This window comes from Phalacrocorax carbo, chromosome 4, assembly GCF_963921805.1.
Source record: "Phalacrocorax carbo chromosome 4, bPhaCar2.1, whole genome shotgun sequence".
In the NCBI taxonomy this organism is placed as follows: domain Eukaryota; kingdom Metazoa; phylum Chordata; class Aves; order Suliformes; family Phalacrocoracidae; genus Phalacrocorax; species Phalacrocorax carbo.
The window spans coordinates 19,126,815-19,143,495 of record NC_087516.1 but is presented as its reverse complement, the minus strand read 5'-3'; the positions used below and the strand labels follow the sequence as shown (position 1 = coordinate 19,143,495).

Below are 16,681 nucleotides of genomic sequence, written 5' to 3'. Positions count from 1 at the left end.
TCCCCACTTTATCATAAATAAAATTACTCAGCTTTACACTGAGACATGTATTATGCAAATAAATTTTTATTATACACTTTTCCCCAAAAAACCCTTTATAAATTATACAATTTAGCACTTCAACAGTGGCTACTTAGTTAACAAGATTCTTCTGAACAGTCGGGTTTTTACTCCAAACACAAACAAAATAAGACCTGACATTACGCAGCTTTATTGTCATTCCAACCCTTAGCTAAAATAGATACTATCACAAGGAGATTAAATAAATAATCTTAGTTTTGCTACTCATTTGTACTGGATTAAGCTCCAGGTGTTTGAGTGTATTTCTTAACTCTTAGATTCTAATTTATACAGAGGCATTATCATGTATTTTCTTTCCACATTTGTATGGTGCAGTCCTCAATTTTTGAATAATACTTTGTGTTAAAGTGCTATACTCAATGTGCAATGCACATCTGGCTGCAATTGCCTTCCACCTTTGACTTGCTTTTCTCTTCAAAAACAACCCCAAACCTAATGAAATAGATAACTTGAGCGGAAGAACTGTTATAGAACAAAAAAAAGAACTTGCTTATAGGTAGATTTACTCCCTAACAAATACAAGTAAGCTTCTGTCAATCAGTCACACTTACCTAGTAAATCTGCATTTAATTTATCATGACATGAGTACAGGGAGTCCTACATACTGTATTTCCAATTATTCTTGGATGTGTCTGCAAAGTTCTTTGCTGAAAATTAAGGATCTTCTGACTTTGAATTTTTCATGAAGAGACCTGAACTGGATCCTAATGCCGTTTTCATGAGTATGTGTCTTTCTGCCTTTAATGAAGAAAAAGGCATGAACAACTTCTGAAGCTCAGAATGACTAGCACGACATAGTAACAGCTACTACTACTAACTGCTAGACAGGCCAACATCTGTTTCAGTTTTTGTATTATCTTTAATTAGGAGACAGAATCAGGAAAAAATTGGAAACGTCAGCTATCTAATAGCATCTATATGTGATAACTGTGTTACACTTCTTAGGATCATTTCTTCATTAAGGTTGGAGCTACCTTAATTCTGAACCTAGAAAGATTTTTCTAAAAAAGTATGTACCTAAAATATAATACTGCCACTCCATCCATGTAATTTTTAAGATATATTGTCCACAGAGTTTATGCCAATACTTCAAAACAGGTGAAATGCTATCAGAGATAGGCCACTCTTCATTGTGACATTGCTGCAGAAGGGGGATTAATGAAGTAGAAAGACCTTTGCAAGTGTTCTTTTGCAAAAATAAATCAGGTATCTATTCTGGTGTAGAGATGGGATGTTTGTTAGAGGCATGTCGAAGGCTGCTCTGCTATCACCAGTGTAGGATAAGAGTAGTACAATACATGTACACTTGAAATCTGCGGTAGCATGTTTGTGTAAACTAAATGTGCACATTTTGTAAAAAAAAAGAAAAAAATAAAGTGACATGAAAAGAAACAAGCAGCATGATCAATTTTTTTGAGTTGTTAAACAAACACTTGCATTTCTTCAAAACAAACATTTTTGCCAACAAAATTATTAAAAAAAAAGCTTAAATACATATATCTTCTTGATCTCAGCAGAGATCTTAGCACAGTCCTGAAGTAAATATGATTTAGCCAAGCAGTGGTAATTTTCCAGAAATTCTGTAATTGCTTTCATGTGACAGACTTTTTTAATACCCTATGCAACAGCATCTTTTGATGACAAAAAAATCCCCCACCTTCCAACAACTTTAAATTTGAGATTTGAATTTCCCTCAGGTGAAAAAAATTCTATGTCAAATTTTGTTACTTCAGTCAGCCCTCCCTCATAGGTAACTCAAATACCCACAATAACACGAACCCTGAACAGTATTTATTACAAGACCTGTTAGGAATTATTTTGCAATCAAGTTAAAATATGTTCATGGACAAGTGCTGCACCCTGTAAGTCTTGACAGCCAGGTAAGCTGGCTTCCGTGATCTTTTTATTGTCTTATTATTTGTGGCTCTTGGTTTTTTTCATAGCTTCAGCATTCAGAAGTTTATTAGCTTGTCTGCAGCTGAATTCACAAGCTAGTCCCAAGCACATCTGTGGCATTACAGAACTCAATGCAAAGGGAGCACGATGTAAATACTCCAAAGTTGCTTCCTACATCTAGCTCCCATTCAGTAGGCCCAAAGCTAACTGGAACTAATTAGTTGAGCAAAACCTAGGCTGTAGCTCTATGGAGCAAGCTGATGTCTCTGCACTGTATTCTCCAGAGCCGCTTCAGCTTCTCAAAACAATGTGCTGAGAATGCACAGAGCAAGTTCAGTTTTGTACCATATGCCACCCATTCAGTGCATTCAGCTTCATACCTTTCAAAGCTGACTCTCAAGAGCTCTAGATGAGTTCTCATAGTTCTACATCTAACCCAGTAAGTCCTGATGAATTCAAAGTGCATCCCTCTGTGTCTGTGACACAAATTAAGTTATATGGTTCAAAAGCAGTTGTACATATGTAATTTAACACCAAGTTAGTTACTATTTAAGCAATTACAGCCAAATTATTTTGCATCACACAAATGTACAAAACATATTAAGCACTGCAGCTCTATTAAAGGAAATTGTAATTTAGAACAAAATAAGAACCAATATTTACTCTGCTTTTGAAACAATAGCAAATTAGTCAATGTCATTGTAAGCACAATGCATATGCAAATAGCAGCCAATACAGAGAGAATTATTTTAAATAGTCTTCCGTAATTACATATCCACAAACTGATAGGACTTTTCCCACTCTCCATCATCCTGAAGAATTGTGATTATTTTAAGAGAATATATCCATACCCCAAATAAGTGTCAGTGATGTTCACAGGCAGTTTCTTTCCAAATTCACCTTACAGTACAAATCACTACAGTTTTCTTCATCAACAAGAGATAGAACAATAGGTTGGAATTTTAGATTTGATGATAGCCACAGTTGCCTGTTGATTAAAAGAAAACAAATTTAAACAAAATAAGTACTAGCACTACATATGAAAGTATTCATATAGGCTCTATAAATTGTATCATTCACAACTTTTACTTAGTTATCTTTGTTATTGTCACACAGTAGAAAACTAAAAAGTTAATAGTTGCTGAGAAATTTACTGTCAAGAGGGCTGAAAATAATGAACTCAGAAAATGGAGTATTGTGATAACTAATGATGGAGAGTAAACACCCTGGAGAAGAGACATATAAACTCATACCTAAAACTGGGCATAAATATAGACATGAAATAATATGGATTTTTAAACAGAGGACGGATAGTCTGGCAAGGACTTCCAATAAAATTAAGAATCATATACTTTATAACCCATTTAGGATAGAAATTTGATAAAATCATTAGTTGGATTATATAATATTGCTTGTAATCAGAATTTATTAGTTTGTTTCCAGTTTTCTGTTTTATCTTATTACAGTATTTTTTAGAAGATACACAGAAAGACCTACTCACAAAACTGGTAAGACTACAAGAAATGAAGGGACAGAGAGAAGAATGAGAGGTTAATGATTCACTGACTAGTTACACTATTTAGACCTAAATTCTCAGAACATCAAGATGAGAAGTAATTTTCCTTTTCTTTTCTCACTACATATAAATAAAAAAACCTCTCACGCTTCTTTATTTGTTGTGCTATTTTTCAAGTCCGCCATACAAACACTGCTTTGCCCTTAAATGAATATGAGTGGGAAAAAAAAAAAAATGATGCCTACTGATTATTTGGGTGACTACTGATTAAGGCACACAAGCTCAGAACTGGTAGACGTATATTTATGGTCCCTACTCTTTAGGTTATTCATATTCTTTACCAATAACAATTTAATGTCATACATGCAAGTGTTCATAAGGTCAAGAAAGCAAGTATTTTCTCTTCTGGATGAATGTCCAAGCCAATATTCTCTCACTTTTTCTTCTCTCCTTTCTGCAGAATGTGCAGTACAACGGAAAAAGGCAACAGAATGTTCAGCAGAAGAACACTGTGCCATCTATTACTTAAAACATTTTTTTGATTTATAGCAATTGCAGATCTAACTTCTGGGTTAACCAGGGTGGGCTGGAATGTGAGCATCTGAATTCCTCAGTAAGTGACCTAAACACTAAGCTATTAGTGGGAATGGGCAGGCATTCAATAACCGCAAAAAGTATCTTTTAGCAAGAGTAAAACCTGTTGAGAAAAGTATTTAGGCTCAGCAAAAGGAACATGAAGCCTGCATCCCGGGCATATTGAAGAAAGACAAATATTCAGCCTGAGTCAAGCGTCAATACTCCAGAAAGGGCCAGCGCCTATTTACTAGTTGACATTTGGTGAATTCATTTTGTTAATCTTTGTGGGCATCTATCCCACCCTATGGTCTGTACAAGAAGCTCACATGCTTTACTCAGCATAAGCATCTACTTCCTAAGTGCTGCAGTGCCTAACCTGGAGTAAGGACTTACATTAGGCATCCTGGATCTTACCCTATGCAGCTAACCCATTTGTCACATGAGCTCAAACTCTGGAAAAAAAAATTTATATTTTTCTAGAGAAATGGAGAATTTTTGAGAAAGAATAGTATCTCATTTAACCACTAAGTCTGCATAAACTTCCCACCAAGGACAATAAAATGTTCCAAGCAAATATCATGGGCAGGGCTCCACACAGATGCACACTTGCTCCCAGAAAGAGTTCTCCTGGATGGGGCTTGGTGTGCTGAGTCCAGCCATGCAGCTTCTTATGGAGGTGTGGATCCTTTGGAATATTTTACTAAGACATATTCCTATATTTCTTGCTCAGAGATTAAAACAATGGAGAATACAAATGAAAAGTGGGAGATAAAAAACTGGGAGACAACAAAACCTAACTGGCAGAAACTGGACTACCCAGAGTAGATTTAATGCCATTTCTATTACCACTCGGTCATAGAATCATGGAATGGTTTGGGTTGGGAGGGACCTTTAGAGGTCATCTAGTCCAAGCCCCTGCAACAAGCAGGGACATCTTCAACTAGACCAGGTTGCTCAGAGCCCCATCCAGCCTGACCTTGGATGTTTCTAGAGATGGGGCACCTACAACCTCTCAGGGCAACCTGTTCCAGTGTTTCACCACCCTTACTGTAAAAAAATCTACCCTCCTTTAGTTTAAAACCATCACCCCTTGTCCTGTCACAACAGGCCTTGCTAAAGAGATTGTCCCCATCTTTCTTATAGTCCCCCTTTAAGTACTGGGAGGCTGCAATAAGGTCTCCCCTCAGCCTTCTCTTCTCCAGGCTGAACAACCCCAATTCTCTCAGCCTGTCCTCACAGGAGAGGTGCTCCAGCCCTCGGATCATTTCTGTGGCCTCCTCTGGGCCTGTTCCAATAGTTCTATGTCCTTCCTGTGTTGAGGGCTCCAGCTCTGAAGCCCTCAACATGTCATACAGACTAAAACAACTATTCTACTATGGACTGGAACACAACTCTGCTGACTGCCAGAGTGCAAAATCCTATTTTTATGCAACATGAATAGTTGTGACATGTGAAAATAAGCAGTTTTTAGAACTGGGTACTTAATCTGAAAGCCAGAAATGGAAGTTGTTTTGGCAAAGTTGCATTCAAATGTGCAGATTACAGAACAATCATCTGATCAACTCACCTTTCCACCATATTGCTCCAACTTTTGTAAAGCAACAGTAATTTTTTCTCTAAATTTCTTGTCCATTAATCTCCTTGAAACCTATTGGAAAAGTAAAATAAAAAGGTTTGCTGCACAACATAGCACAATATATGCGAAGAGATCAATATTATTCTATTTTATTACTTTATTTCATCTTGTCTTTGGAAAACTAAAGGTGAAAAGAAACATCATTTATAGCTTGTAACTGATGTCAAAGCATGGAACTCAGTCAAGGCAAAAGGAATAAAATATTAACTGCTGAGAGACTTAAAGTCAAAAAAAGCTCAACTGTTAGCCAAAAAAATACTTATTCTATTTTTTTTCATTTAGCAGACAAAATTTAAAGAGGTAACAACTTTAAAATAAAGTCATTCTTAAAGTGCTGTCCACATGAAAAGTTAACTCATTTTTTTCACATGCACTGAAAGAGATTTATTTTTAGTGGCAATACTTTTAAAAAAAAACCAAACTACTGCAATTTCTCTCTTCCGCACTGGAGGTCTAAAAGGTCTTTTTATTTTGCTGTAAAAGTGCACTTTGGAAGCAGGCTAAACAAAACCATGAAAAGCCTGTCTGACAGAGGAAGGATGTCTACAGAAGGACTCAGTATAAAAATACCTTCCACAATCCCACTCTGAGTTTATTTAATTAAACTTCCTTGTGCAGAAATCCCATCTGAAAGAAGTGGGAATATTTGCTTATGTTAATTTATTGGAACTCTCACATATTTTTTTAAAATACCCACACTTAAATTGCAAAACTAATTTTGCAATAAACATAAACTTCCCTTAAAAACACAGCATCTATTTCACCTCAGGCTTGAAGCTGGACCTTTTTTAAATAGTAGAGACAACACTTCCATTATTCTCCAATTTATGTTAACAACAGTTTCTGGACCTTGCTAGAACCCTGTAAGTCACCATATTATTAAAGAATGACAGAGGAATTTATGAAGTAATGCTTTTCATGGAACTGCTGAGTCCTCCACTGTATCTGTGCAGATATTATAGCAAACATCTCAATAAAAGTACCATAAAAATTCAGATGATTTTTTACTACGGCATCAAAAACTTACATTTGTGAGTAGATGCTTAAGATGATCATTCAGAGATGGGCCAACAACAGCACTCAGTTGAACTAAAGCATCCAATCCCCTTCCGAATACTTCATCATCCGAATGGGCCTTCAGAGCGGGGGAAAAAAGAAAATCCTGGCTGTACATAGTATTTTTAAAAATTAAAACTACTGTGCAACTGCTACTTATTATAATGTTACAAGTTTAGAAATACAAATACAATATGAATAAATATTAGTAACTAGAGGTAACATTTTAAAACAGAAGTGTATTTCTAAAGTAGAAAACAAAAGTATCCACAAAGTGTCAGTGAAATTCCTGCATTTCTTCTGAGAGAAGGAAACTATGAATTTATTATTGATGAAATGAAAAATTCAGCAGGCAAAACAAACAGTTTACTACACCAACAATTTCAGTGCTTCACAGCATATTAGAAAGAACCCTTCAAATGCGGGTATGTTGAAATCGGGAGACAGCATTTTAGTTACAAACATAATGAATTCTGGGTAATTTCTATGTAATTCATAACAACAATTGTCTTTCTTGGAGAAACACATGACTTTCTGGCTCAATTAATTTAGTCCCTGGCCAACTACAGCTTTGTCTCCTGCCAGCAATTATCAGGCTCTTATCTACTTCTAGGGCACTTTGTCATCTTTAATACTCTCGTGGGAAGGTTCTTCTATACCCGAGTTCTCTAATAGTTTAGTTATCTCACTCTTCCTTTAGCAGAGAAATTGATTCGTGACAATTTATTTTGTTCTGGTACTCATACTGACTTTTATTTAAACAATTATTTTTCCACTCTGACATTTGAGCCCTGAACATTTTTTAAACTAGAAGCTATCAACTGCTTGTGTAGTAGAAGGTTTAACAAGACTTTATACCAAAAGAGTACAACAATGAAAATGATCAGATTACTAACAGTAACTGGAAGAACAGACAAGAATATTTTTTCTAATTTTGTCTTCCAAACTAAACCAAAGATACTCATAACACGCTATTCTGATCTTCTATTACACCTCTGACCTGAGATCACAAAGAATTTTCAAACTTTCAGCCATCTCTATAAAACCAGAACTGAAACACAGCTAGATTAAAGGACAGCAAGTAGCTGAACCAGAACAGGGCTCTGAAACACATGAAAAAGATCCAAAAGAGTTTACCTTCAGGGCCAATACTTCTACCTCACTTTATTTTCTTAAGGAGTAGAAAAGTTAAAAACATTTTCAAAATTAGGAATATGACCTCAAACATTTTAACTGTATTCCTCCCTTTCCCTCACTGGCATATTCCTTTTTATCTTTGTAGCATGTTTTGCACTTTTAAATGTAGCAGATGAGTATTTATTCTTGCACCTCCATTTTACTTCAATTTTTTTCCCCATGATATTATGTGGATATATAAAAACACTACCAATAGATATAATTGTTTCTGCTTATATTCAGATCTTTAATTGCATATTTCCACCGAATTTGCCCATAGCTGCTGTCATACAGCTATACAAGGAGTCGCCTGTCTCAATTTACAGTTAAAGACATATTTAGCTAATAAAACCAAGGCAGGGTTAACATGAGAAATAGAAACCATGCCCCCAAACTCCAAACCGAAAGCCCATGCAATAGATTTATCACATTAACATTATCCATGTAGTCCTCATAAGCACAAGAAAACAAAACCCATTAAAATCTCTGCATGAAGAGTAAGACATACCAATGCAGCCTTTAACACTGGAACTAGACGAGGCAACAAGGGAATTGCTTTTTCAGTAGCACCTTCAACCATAAGTAATTCTTTAAAACCTTCCTTTGAAACAAATGTATAGGGATGTTTTGTCTCTCTTAGACCCTGTTGCAAACGTAAAATATGTTTGCTTATTAGTGAGTCTTCTTTTAAACAAAACCACATTTTAAAAGTTCCACATAGTAGCAAGATAGTGTTTAGATTTTGTTACATCAGTTCAAAACATAAAATACACTAACTCCACCGTGTGGAGCCATTGAGTACAACTCTGCTCACAGAATATTCTTATTAATTTTTTTTTAGGACATTGAATATTAAAACTCACATAAAAACATTAAAACTCATACTGCCAATTCAATCTATATTTCTACTTCATTACCTTTGATCTAACTACCCAAGGTAATTTTTCAACAAGGCCATGAACAAGAATAGGCTATATTTGTAAATGGTTTTCATACCCTGAAGGAAAAAAAAAATAGAAGGTGAACTATAAAAGGAAAGACACCCCCGTGCAACACCTAAAACTTGTAGATGCTACAAATATGAACTTCTGGTGGAGACCTGACTGGCACAACTCAAAGATTTAAAGCCCTATGGCTGAGTTCTTTCCATACCAGCAGCTCTAAGTTACTTTAGGCATTGACAGCTTTGTTTAATCTTTAAAAAAAACAAAAGCACCACCTCTAGAGTATGCACGTTATTCCATCCACCACGCTGGATTCAACATTTATTTACACTCCTGAAACATATTTGGTGATAGATGTCACAGACGATGCTGAGAAAACAGAAGCCTGAACATCATGTATAGTATTTCATTTATTTCCATTTATTTCCACTGTATTTGTTCCATCTATTGAGGAGAGCACTCCTACTTCAATAGGTAAGCTTTATATACAAAAATAATTAAAAAAATTTTGTTTACGAAAGAACCTGCAAAGCCACAAATGGATTGAAGTATTTCATTCAACAGTTGGGAATCTGAGAAACAGTCTTGTATTTGGCCAGTATCTCACAGATTAAATAGCTCTCCCTAGCTCTTCCAGAATGCTCTAACTAAAGAATTACAAATGGCAATATTCTTGACCATCTTCATTCATACAAGATCTTCACAAATGGTTTGGGTTTGTTTTTTTTTTTCATATTTCCCTAGTAGGTAAGTCTAAGGTAGCTAGCTTAGCTTGTTACAAAAATGCCATTTGCAACTGGGAAATCCTGTGTGCCTAACTTCACGAGAAAATTGAGATTACCTCTGCCAATGTTACAAGAAGGGGATCAAAGGGAACAGTTTCAGGAAGGCATTCCCATTGCAGTCTGTGCTTTACAGAGCCATGCACTAACCTATAAAAAGAATAAAGTTTTAACAAATTAGCATATAATAAGATATAATTTATTGCTAACACTATTCACTTTAAATGTATCACCAATAGGTTTCCAATATTACTATAATGTTATATACGCAATTTCAATACATACTGCTCTCCTTAGTGAAATGTATAACAGTACTGAACAGTGCAATTATCATCATTCACAAATCTGACAGTTGTCAAAATTCTGCTCCTGATCACATAGAAAACAGAAAATAAAAGTGATAAATATTATAGATGACTCTCACACCACCACAGAAGATGCTGCCTTTGCAAAGTTACTTATTTTGATGAATATAAAGAAATATTTTCCTCAAATAACTATTGGTAAGGGAAACCAGTTGAAACCGAAAATCATATTGGAATTCACCAGGTACTCCTGATGAATTATCAGATACAGATAAAGGCTATGTATCAATTACTATTTTATACATGTATATAAATTTAGTAATGACTACTTAAATTTTTGTTAAGTAATTCTGCATCCAGTTGACAAAACACTAATGTGCTTATTGTCTAGGCAAATATACAATAGACAAAAGTAACTTAAAATACCACAACCTATTACTTACAAGTAGTTTTGTTAATATCTGATATTGCTGACAGCTACAGAGTTGGAATGTTCAAGAAATTGTTGTCTTACTACTTAATTCAGACAAAAAAAGACTGCAAGATGTCTACTTACTGAAATGGCACTCATTTTATTATCTTCATCAGTAGGCAGAAGTAAACACCATTATATGAAGAAATCAACTTCTTTCATGAAAGAGGCTTAACAAATCAAATCTGCAAATACCTAGATATTCTTTAAAAATGCAGCTTCAGTATTAGCACAGCATAAAAAAAGAACCAGAAGACAACAATTTCAGAGACATGGAAAATTGCTTTCTGCTTTGAAAAAAGTTAAGTATCAGAAATCTTTTCAGAAATTAATGGAAGCAAACAGCCTAAGAGATCAAACATGAACAGCTGTATTTCAATCAGTGTAATTCTACCTAACGATAAAATATTTAGTGAAAAATAAACAAAACCAACAGACCTGCATGGAATGCCACCTTTCGCATATATAGCAGCAAATGCAGAAGGTGGTCGAGAATGAGCACCAAACTGTGAGGACAAAAAAAAAAGCATTATTTATTCATAACAGAAATGTTTAATAACTATTTTAAATATGTTAAAACCACAGTTTACCAAAAAAGGAACTTAGTCATATGATTCTAAAACTAATCAAAAAAAAGAACTGCAGCTCTGGGGGGGAAAACATATAACTGGTACATTTATCAGAAAACTGCTTATCAGAATTATCTGGCTATGAAGTTGTAAAAATGAATAAATAATGTAGAATCAGTGCTCTTCTGATGGAATACCCTTATTTTTCTATTTTCTCTTGCAAATCTTAATGCTGAAGTCTTATCGGTTCTCTCCTTAACAGATTAAGGACCTCTCATTTTCCCAGTGCTTTTATTGTTGTTATTTTGGTAACATGCAGAAGGCAGATTTACTCCAATTCCTTGATACAAGTATAGACAAAAGTGCAAGGTGGAAAGATGTGGGAGAAACACCAAATGTCGGGCAAGATGGTACGAGGACACTGGAAATCAGCGGGAAGGTTCATGCTGGGTGAGAATCTAGGAAGGACTCACTGGAGAAGGAAACTAGGAGCTTCACGGGAAGAAAGCCTGCACAAAGTTGTTTTTTATCATATACATGCTTCTTATGCATATGAACCATGATATTATTTATGAGCAGGATCATTCAAGGCTACTTCCCAGATTAAACAACTTATCACAAAGCATACAGCAGGAAATACTATGAAATCTTAATTTTTATCTTTTCATTATTTGAATCTTCATTGATGATCTGGATGAGGGGATTGAGTGCCCCCTCAGTAAGTTTGCAGATGACAGCAAGCTGGGTGGAAGTGTCGATCTGCTGGAAGGCAGGAAGGCCCTACAGAGGGACCTGGACAGGCTGGATCATTGGGCCGGAGCCAACGGTATGAGATTCAACAAGGCTACGTGCCGGGTCCTGCACTTGGGTCACAACAACGCCATGCAACGCTACAGGCTTGGGGAGGAGTGGCTGGAGAGCTGCCTGGAGGAAAAGGACCTGGGGGTGTTGGTTGGCAGTCACCTGACCATGAGCCAGCAGTGTGCTCAGGTGGCCAAGAAGGCCAATGGCATCCTGGCTTGTACCAGGAATAGTGTGGCCAGCAGGAGCAGGGAGGTGATCGTGCCCCTGTACTCGGCACTGGTGAGGCCGCACCTTGAGTACTGTGTTCAGTTTTGGGCCCCTCACTACAAGAAGGACACTGAGGTGCTGGAGTGTGTCCAGAGAAGGGCAACGAAGCTGGTGAAGGGTCTGTAGAGCAGGTCTCATGAGGAGAGGTTGAGGGAGCTGGGGTTGTTTAGCCTGGTGAAGAGGAGGCTGAGGGGAGACCATATCGCTCTCTACAACTACCTGAAAGGAGGTTGTAGCGAGGTGGGGGTCGGTCTCTTCTCCCTAGTCACAAGCGACAGGATGAGAGGAAATGGCCTCAAGCTGTGCCAGGGGAAGTTTATGTTGGGTATTAGGAAAAATTTCTTCACCGAAAGGGTTGTCAGGCATCGGAACAGGGTGCCCAGGGAGGTGTTTGAGTCTCCACCCCTGGAGGTATTTAAAAGAAGGGTAGACATGGTGCTTGAGGATATGGTTTAGTGGTGGACTTGGCAGTGACAGGTTAGTGGTTGGACTCGATGATCTTAAGGATCTTTTCCAACCTTAACGATTGATTCTATGATCCTATGATTCTATGACTTCTTGGCTTAATTAAGTCATTGTACTACTTGCAAAAACATTTCATGAAAAATATTCCCACATGAAAGTATTCAGCCCTGTTTATGCAAACCAGTAGCCCACTGAAGTACTCCCACGTTTAGTTTGTTTTCCAAAAACTCTGAGATGTTACTAATTGGTTGGCTGATATGGCCCAGTGGTGAGCTATAATTCACCCACTCGAAGACAGTTCTCCAGGTGCAGGACTTCTGTGAAATAAACAACTCCTTTCATCTGTCTTCTCCTGAGAGTCCAAATTCTTCCCAAAGTATTACATATTCACAGTACTTGGGAGTTTCAAGTAATGCTCACTAGCAATTAATTTGCTAGATTTTATGATCTTCAAGATGCTACCTGATTCTTGGTTTCATTGCATAACTGAGATCTGTTCCTCTAAAGGAACAGGTGCCAAAATTTATAACTATACCAAAAAAAAAACCCAACCCTTTTTACATCTTACCTCTAAATCTCTTTTTAGGGCAAAACTATATGGAAAATAAAAAAGTTATCATCCGAGCCAAAATTGTATCAAAACCCCTTTTTAAAAAAAGTAATGAACATGTTACACCTCAGGCATTTGAGCTTAGAAATTAGGGAATATATGATTAATAACAAAGGCTTAGTTTAAATTTACAAAACAGGACCAGAAAAATCATGTCTTGCACATACTTCATAAAGTATACAGATTTCTTCCAAGAAGAGATCTGTTTTAAACAAACTCACCACTTATACATACCGGATCAATAGTTTTAGGATTCAGCTTGTCACTAGGCTTTGGCTGTGGTTTAATTGCAGGTTCTGGAGAACACGGCAAAGGAGAAGATGTCTTGCTTTTCTGTGCTGCAGTTTTTGGTTTTATTTGGATGCCCGATGACATTCTTAGAACATTACTTCCTAGAATAGAAAAAGATTAAAAATATAAAATAGTTTTCATTCCTACATGACAGAAGATCAAGGGTTCGAATCCCAGGGTCCAAAGGCTGACATGAACAATCAATCAAGAAAATCTGAAGAAGTGTATTAATAAAGAAATGCCTATTCTTATATACCCTAGGCAGTGCACAGGATAATTTTGACAGTCTTGTCACTCATCTTTCAAATGCACGTCTCCTAATCCTGCGCTGCTCCCCTTTAATTCTGTACTTCGAGACCTTCACCAAAAGTGAAATTAGCTACAGTCTGCCTTTAGGGTCGCCTACAGAAATCCGAGCAGCAATATAGTGCTCAGCAGAACAGCCCAGTGTGAAACTGGCTCGTTGAGTACTGTTACAGCAGAAGACAGTAAAAAGTCTGAGGAAAGGCCAGGATGAAGGAATGAACACAAGAGCAAGCAGATTCAAGACACAAAAACCAAAGCAGAATCAATAAGAGAAAAGACATGTAAAGTAGGAAACAAAGAACACAGGAAATTAATTCTAAATCCAGTAAGAAGGATGAAAGTATTTTGTTAAAAAGAATTTTAAAAAACCTTTCTCTATACATCCTTAAATACTGATTTAGGTGCACATACCTTCTAAATGTTAATGTACCAGCTTCATGTGGTATTATAGATGTGTGTAATTGCATTAAAATGTCCCTAATAAAAAGAATATAATAGTCTATTGCCTATTTAACGTATAAAGCCTGACACTATGATGAATTATATAAATTATTCTTGGGAAAAGGCAGGCTTTCAAATGTTATTAAAATTATAAAGTGTGAAGATGCTAGTTTTGAATATTATTAATGTTCAGTAGTTTATGCTGTGGTGTACTCTGAGTGGAGAAAACAATTTAGTAAACAAGAAATTACATACGTTTAGTAAACAAGTGACACTATATAGAAATGAAAACAATAGGAAACCAGTTAAATAATACACATAAACATTGCCACAGGGATGAGTAGGGTTGATGACACCTGGTTTTGTCAACAACATGATTAAATTCCAAATACTGAGATCAGGATGAACTAGAGAGGCAGATCTTTTTTTGCCACACTACTTCCACCCCCTCAGCTCTACAAGCCACCTGCCCTAATCTCTGCCAGCATCTTGTACATGCAGTCCTTGTTGTTTAGCTTGATTCTTCCCTCCAGACAGAGCTTCCAGTGAGATACATTTATCATTGCCTAAATTACTAAATCTTTGGGATTATTTCTGCTTCGAGTAAAAAGTGATAAGTCCCTGCAGTTGTGTAGATATGCTATGTCCTTAGGACTTGTAGAAAGAATTAAATGTGGCACCTAAGTTTTACTGAATGTCAACAAACAACATATAGTAATAATTATAAAATTAGCTAAAATACAAATACAAAGCAAAACTAAAATTGAAAGTTTGAATCAATACTTCTTGACTGATGATTTAATCAGAACTTGTGATTCAAATCAGTTCATCAGTACATCTTGGTTTCTCTTTCCTACCATTTCAGAATACGGCCTGTCTCCAGTGACAGTCTTTTTAAAAGAAGAACATAACATAGTTAGACAAAAGTCTCTTCAGAACACACAAAAACTTAAGTGACACCTATGGGAACTATTCTGTTTGTAAAATGCAAATATTAAAAACTGAAATAATTTGAAGCTCTGGAAGACAAACAATAACATAGAAAATTCAGCAATTTTGTAAGTGCCAGCTTATTATCACAAAACTCTAATCACATTAGAGTTAGAAAACACATTTCTAACTATCAGAAAAATAAGAATCAAAATTGTTTTATACTAAAAAAACCCAGATAAGTTCTTGACATTAGCATTACATATCACAAAATAGTGCTATCAGTGTCAGCCTTTGAAATGTACAATTGCTCATAATGTAAACAGTCATCTTGCTAATAAGAACATAAATATTTTTCTCAGAAAAAGCATTCAGAAGTCATTCCGATGTATTCAAATTCTTTTATCTTCCAAGAAGTAACCAAGATACATACCGAGGACTTTACTAAGGTTTTAACTAATGACAAAATCTAGATGCATTTCAAAAGCCACTGGTGGTACCGTCAGACACAGTAAAAAATAAAACGCGTGACAACAGGCAGGGACAACGTTGGCCCTTTGGGACAAAAGTAAAGATGGGAGATAAGGACAGCGATAATGGTTTTGTAAAAACCCAACGGAGGTAACAGGCCTGCGTGTTGCCAGAGGAGGAGGTGGCAGAAAGTGGAACAAGGACTTTTCATGAGGAGGTCTCAGACTTCAGAGCAAGATGATAGGTCTTGTGTAGTTAAGAGCTGGGAGTCACATGCATTTGTAGAGAGATCAGACAGCAGAAGTATAGTTGTGAATCAAACAAGTGACGTACAGGCTTGATACAGAAGTGAGCCATCCATCCTACTGGCGGATGACAGACTTCAAGCAAAGGACAGAAGTCCTTAAATGGAAATAGCAAAAGCACCTTTAAAAGACATTTTCGAAGGAGGAAAAGTGCGGCCTGGAGTTTGGGTTCTAGAAGTCACTTACAAAAGGCGGAATGGAAGTCAGTAGGATTTTACAGGCGAGGCTGCTCCCTTACCCTGGTGAGCCTCACCTCTGCGGAGGGCAGCTGGGCAGAGAGGAGGAGACACGGGGCACCAAGCGCCGTGACCGCCGAGAGGCTCAAAGAGCAAAGCTCCGGCAAGTCACCACAGAGCCGCCGGCCGGACCCTCACGAACACCGGGGGACATCAGAAGGTGCCCCAGCGAGACGGCGAGGAGGGACGGGCTGGCCCCTCCTCGGGCTCTCTCCCCTCCCCGCAGCTCCCGCTCTCTTGCGGGGAAGCCCAGGCCGAGGCGGCGGAGGGGAGCGCCGGGCCGCTGGGCAGCGGTATCCCCTCTTCTCACGGGCCCCTGGGGGCGGCCGCTCGGTGCCCCGAGGGCCCACCGCGGGGCTGCGCCGCTCTCCGGCGGCGACACGCAGGGCCCGGCGGGCGGCCGGCCCGGCCCGATTGGCGCTACTGCCCGGCTGCACCGACAGCCCCGGGCCCGGCGGGCGGGCGGCTCCGCGCACGGCGACGCTTCCTGCCGGTTGCCAGGGAAACTATGGGCTGCCGAGAGCCCAATCTTCTTCGGCGGGCCGA

At 37.7% G+C, this 16,681-nt stretch overlaps 1 protein-coding gene across 2 annotated transcripts; it reads right to left on the bottom strand.

Annotated features, from left to right (window-relative positions):
• Nucleotides 1–48: 48 nt before the first annotated feature.
• Nucleotides 49–16,242, bottom strand: PACRGL (parkin coregulated like). 2 transcript variants are annotated; one of them, XM_064449227.1, is made up of 8 exons: nucleotides 16,153–16,242; nucleotides 13,390–13,547; nucleotides 10,879–10,946; nucleotides 9,723–9,813; nucleotides 8,446–8,580; nucleotides 6,733–6,840; nucleotides 5,637–5,717; nucleotides 49–2,965 (listed from the first exon to the last, which is right to left on the bottom strand). In XM_064449227.1, exons 2-8 carry the CDS (start codon nucleotides 13,528–13,530, stop codon nucleotides 2,909–2,911), a joined length of 681 nt encoding a protein of 226 aa, XP_064305297.1. In that variant the 5' UTR covers nucleotides 13,531–13,547; nucleotides 16,153–16,242; the 3' UTR covers nucleotides 49–2,908. The 2 variants fall into 2 exon arrangements, with proteins under 2 accessions (XP_064305297.1, XP_064305299.1); XM_064449229.1 differs by having other exon boundaries at nucleotides 16,138–16,232.
• Nucleotides 16,243–16,681: the final 439 nt, after the last annotated feature.

Bases quoted from the DNA above. Each gene is read 5' to 3' on its own strand.
- PACRGL (XM_064449227.1), bottom strand. From the start codon at position 13,530: ATGTCATCGGGCATCCAAATAAAACCAAAAACTGCAGCACAGAAAAGC. The intron at 10,947-13,389 runs GTATGTATAAGT...TTGTCCTCACAG, and splicing joins ATCCTAAAACTATTGATCCG to TTTGGTGCTCATTCTCGACC. The intron at 5,718-6,732 runs GTAAGTTTTTGA...CTTTTCCAATAG, and splicing joins TTAAGCATCTACTCACAAAT to GTTTCAAGGAGATTAATGGA.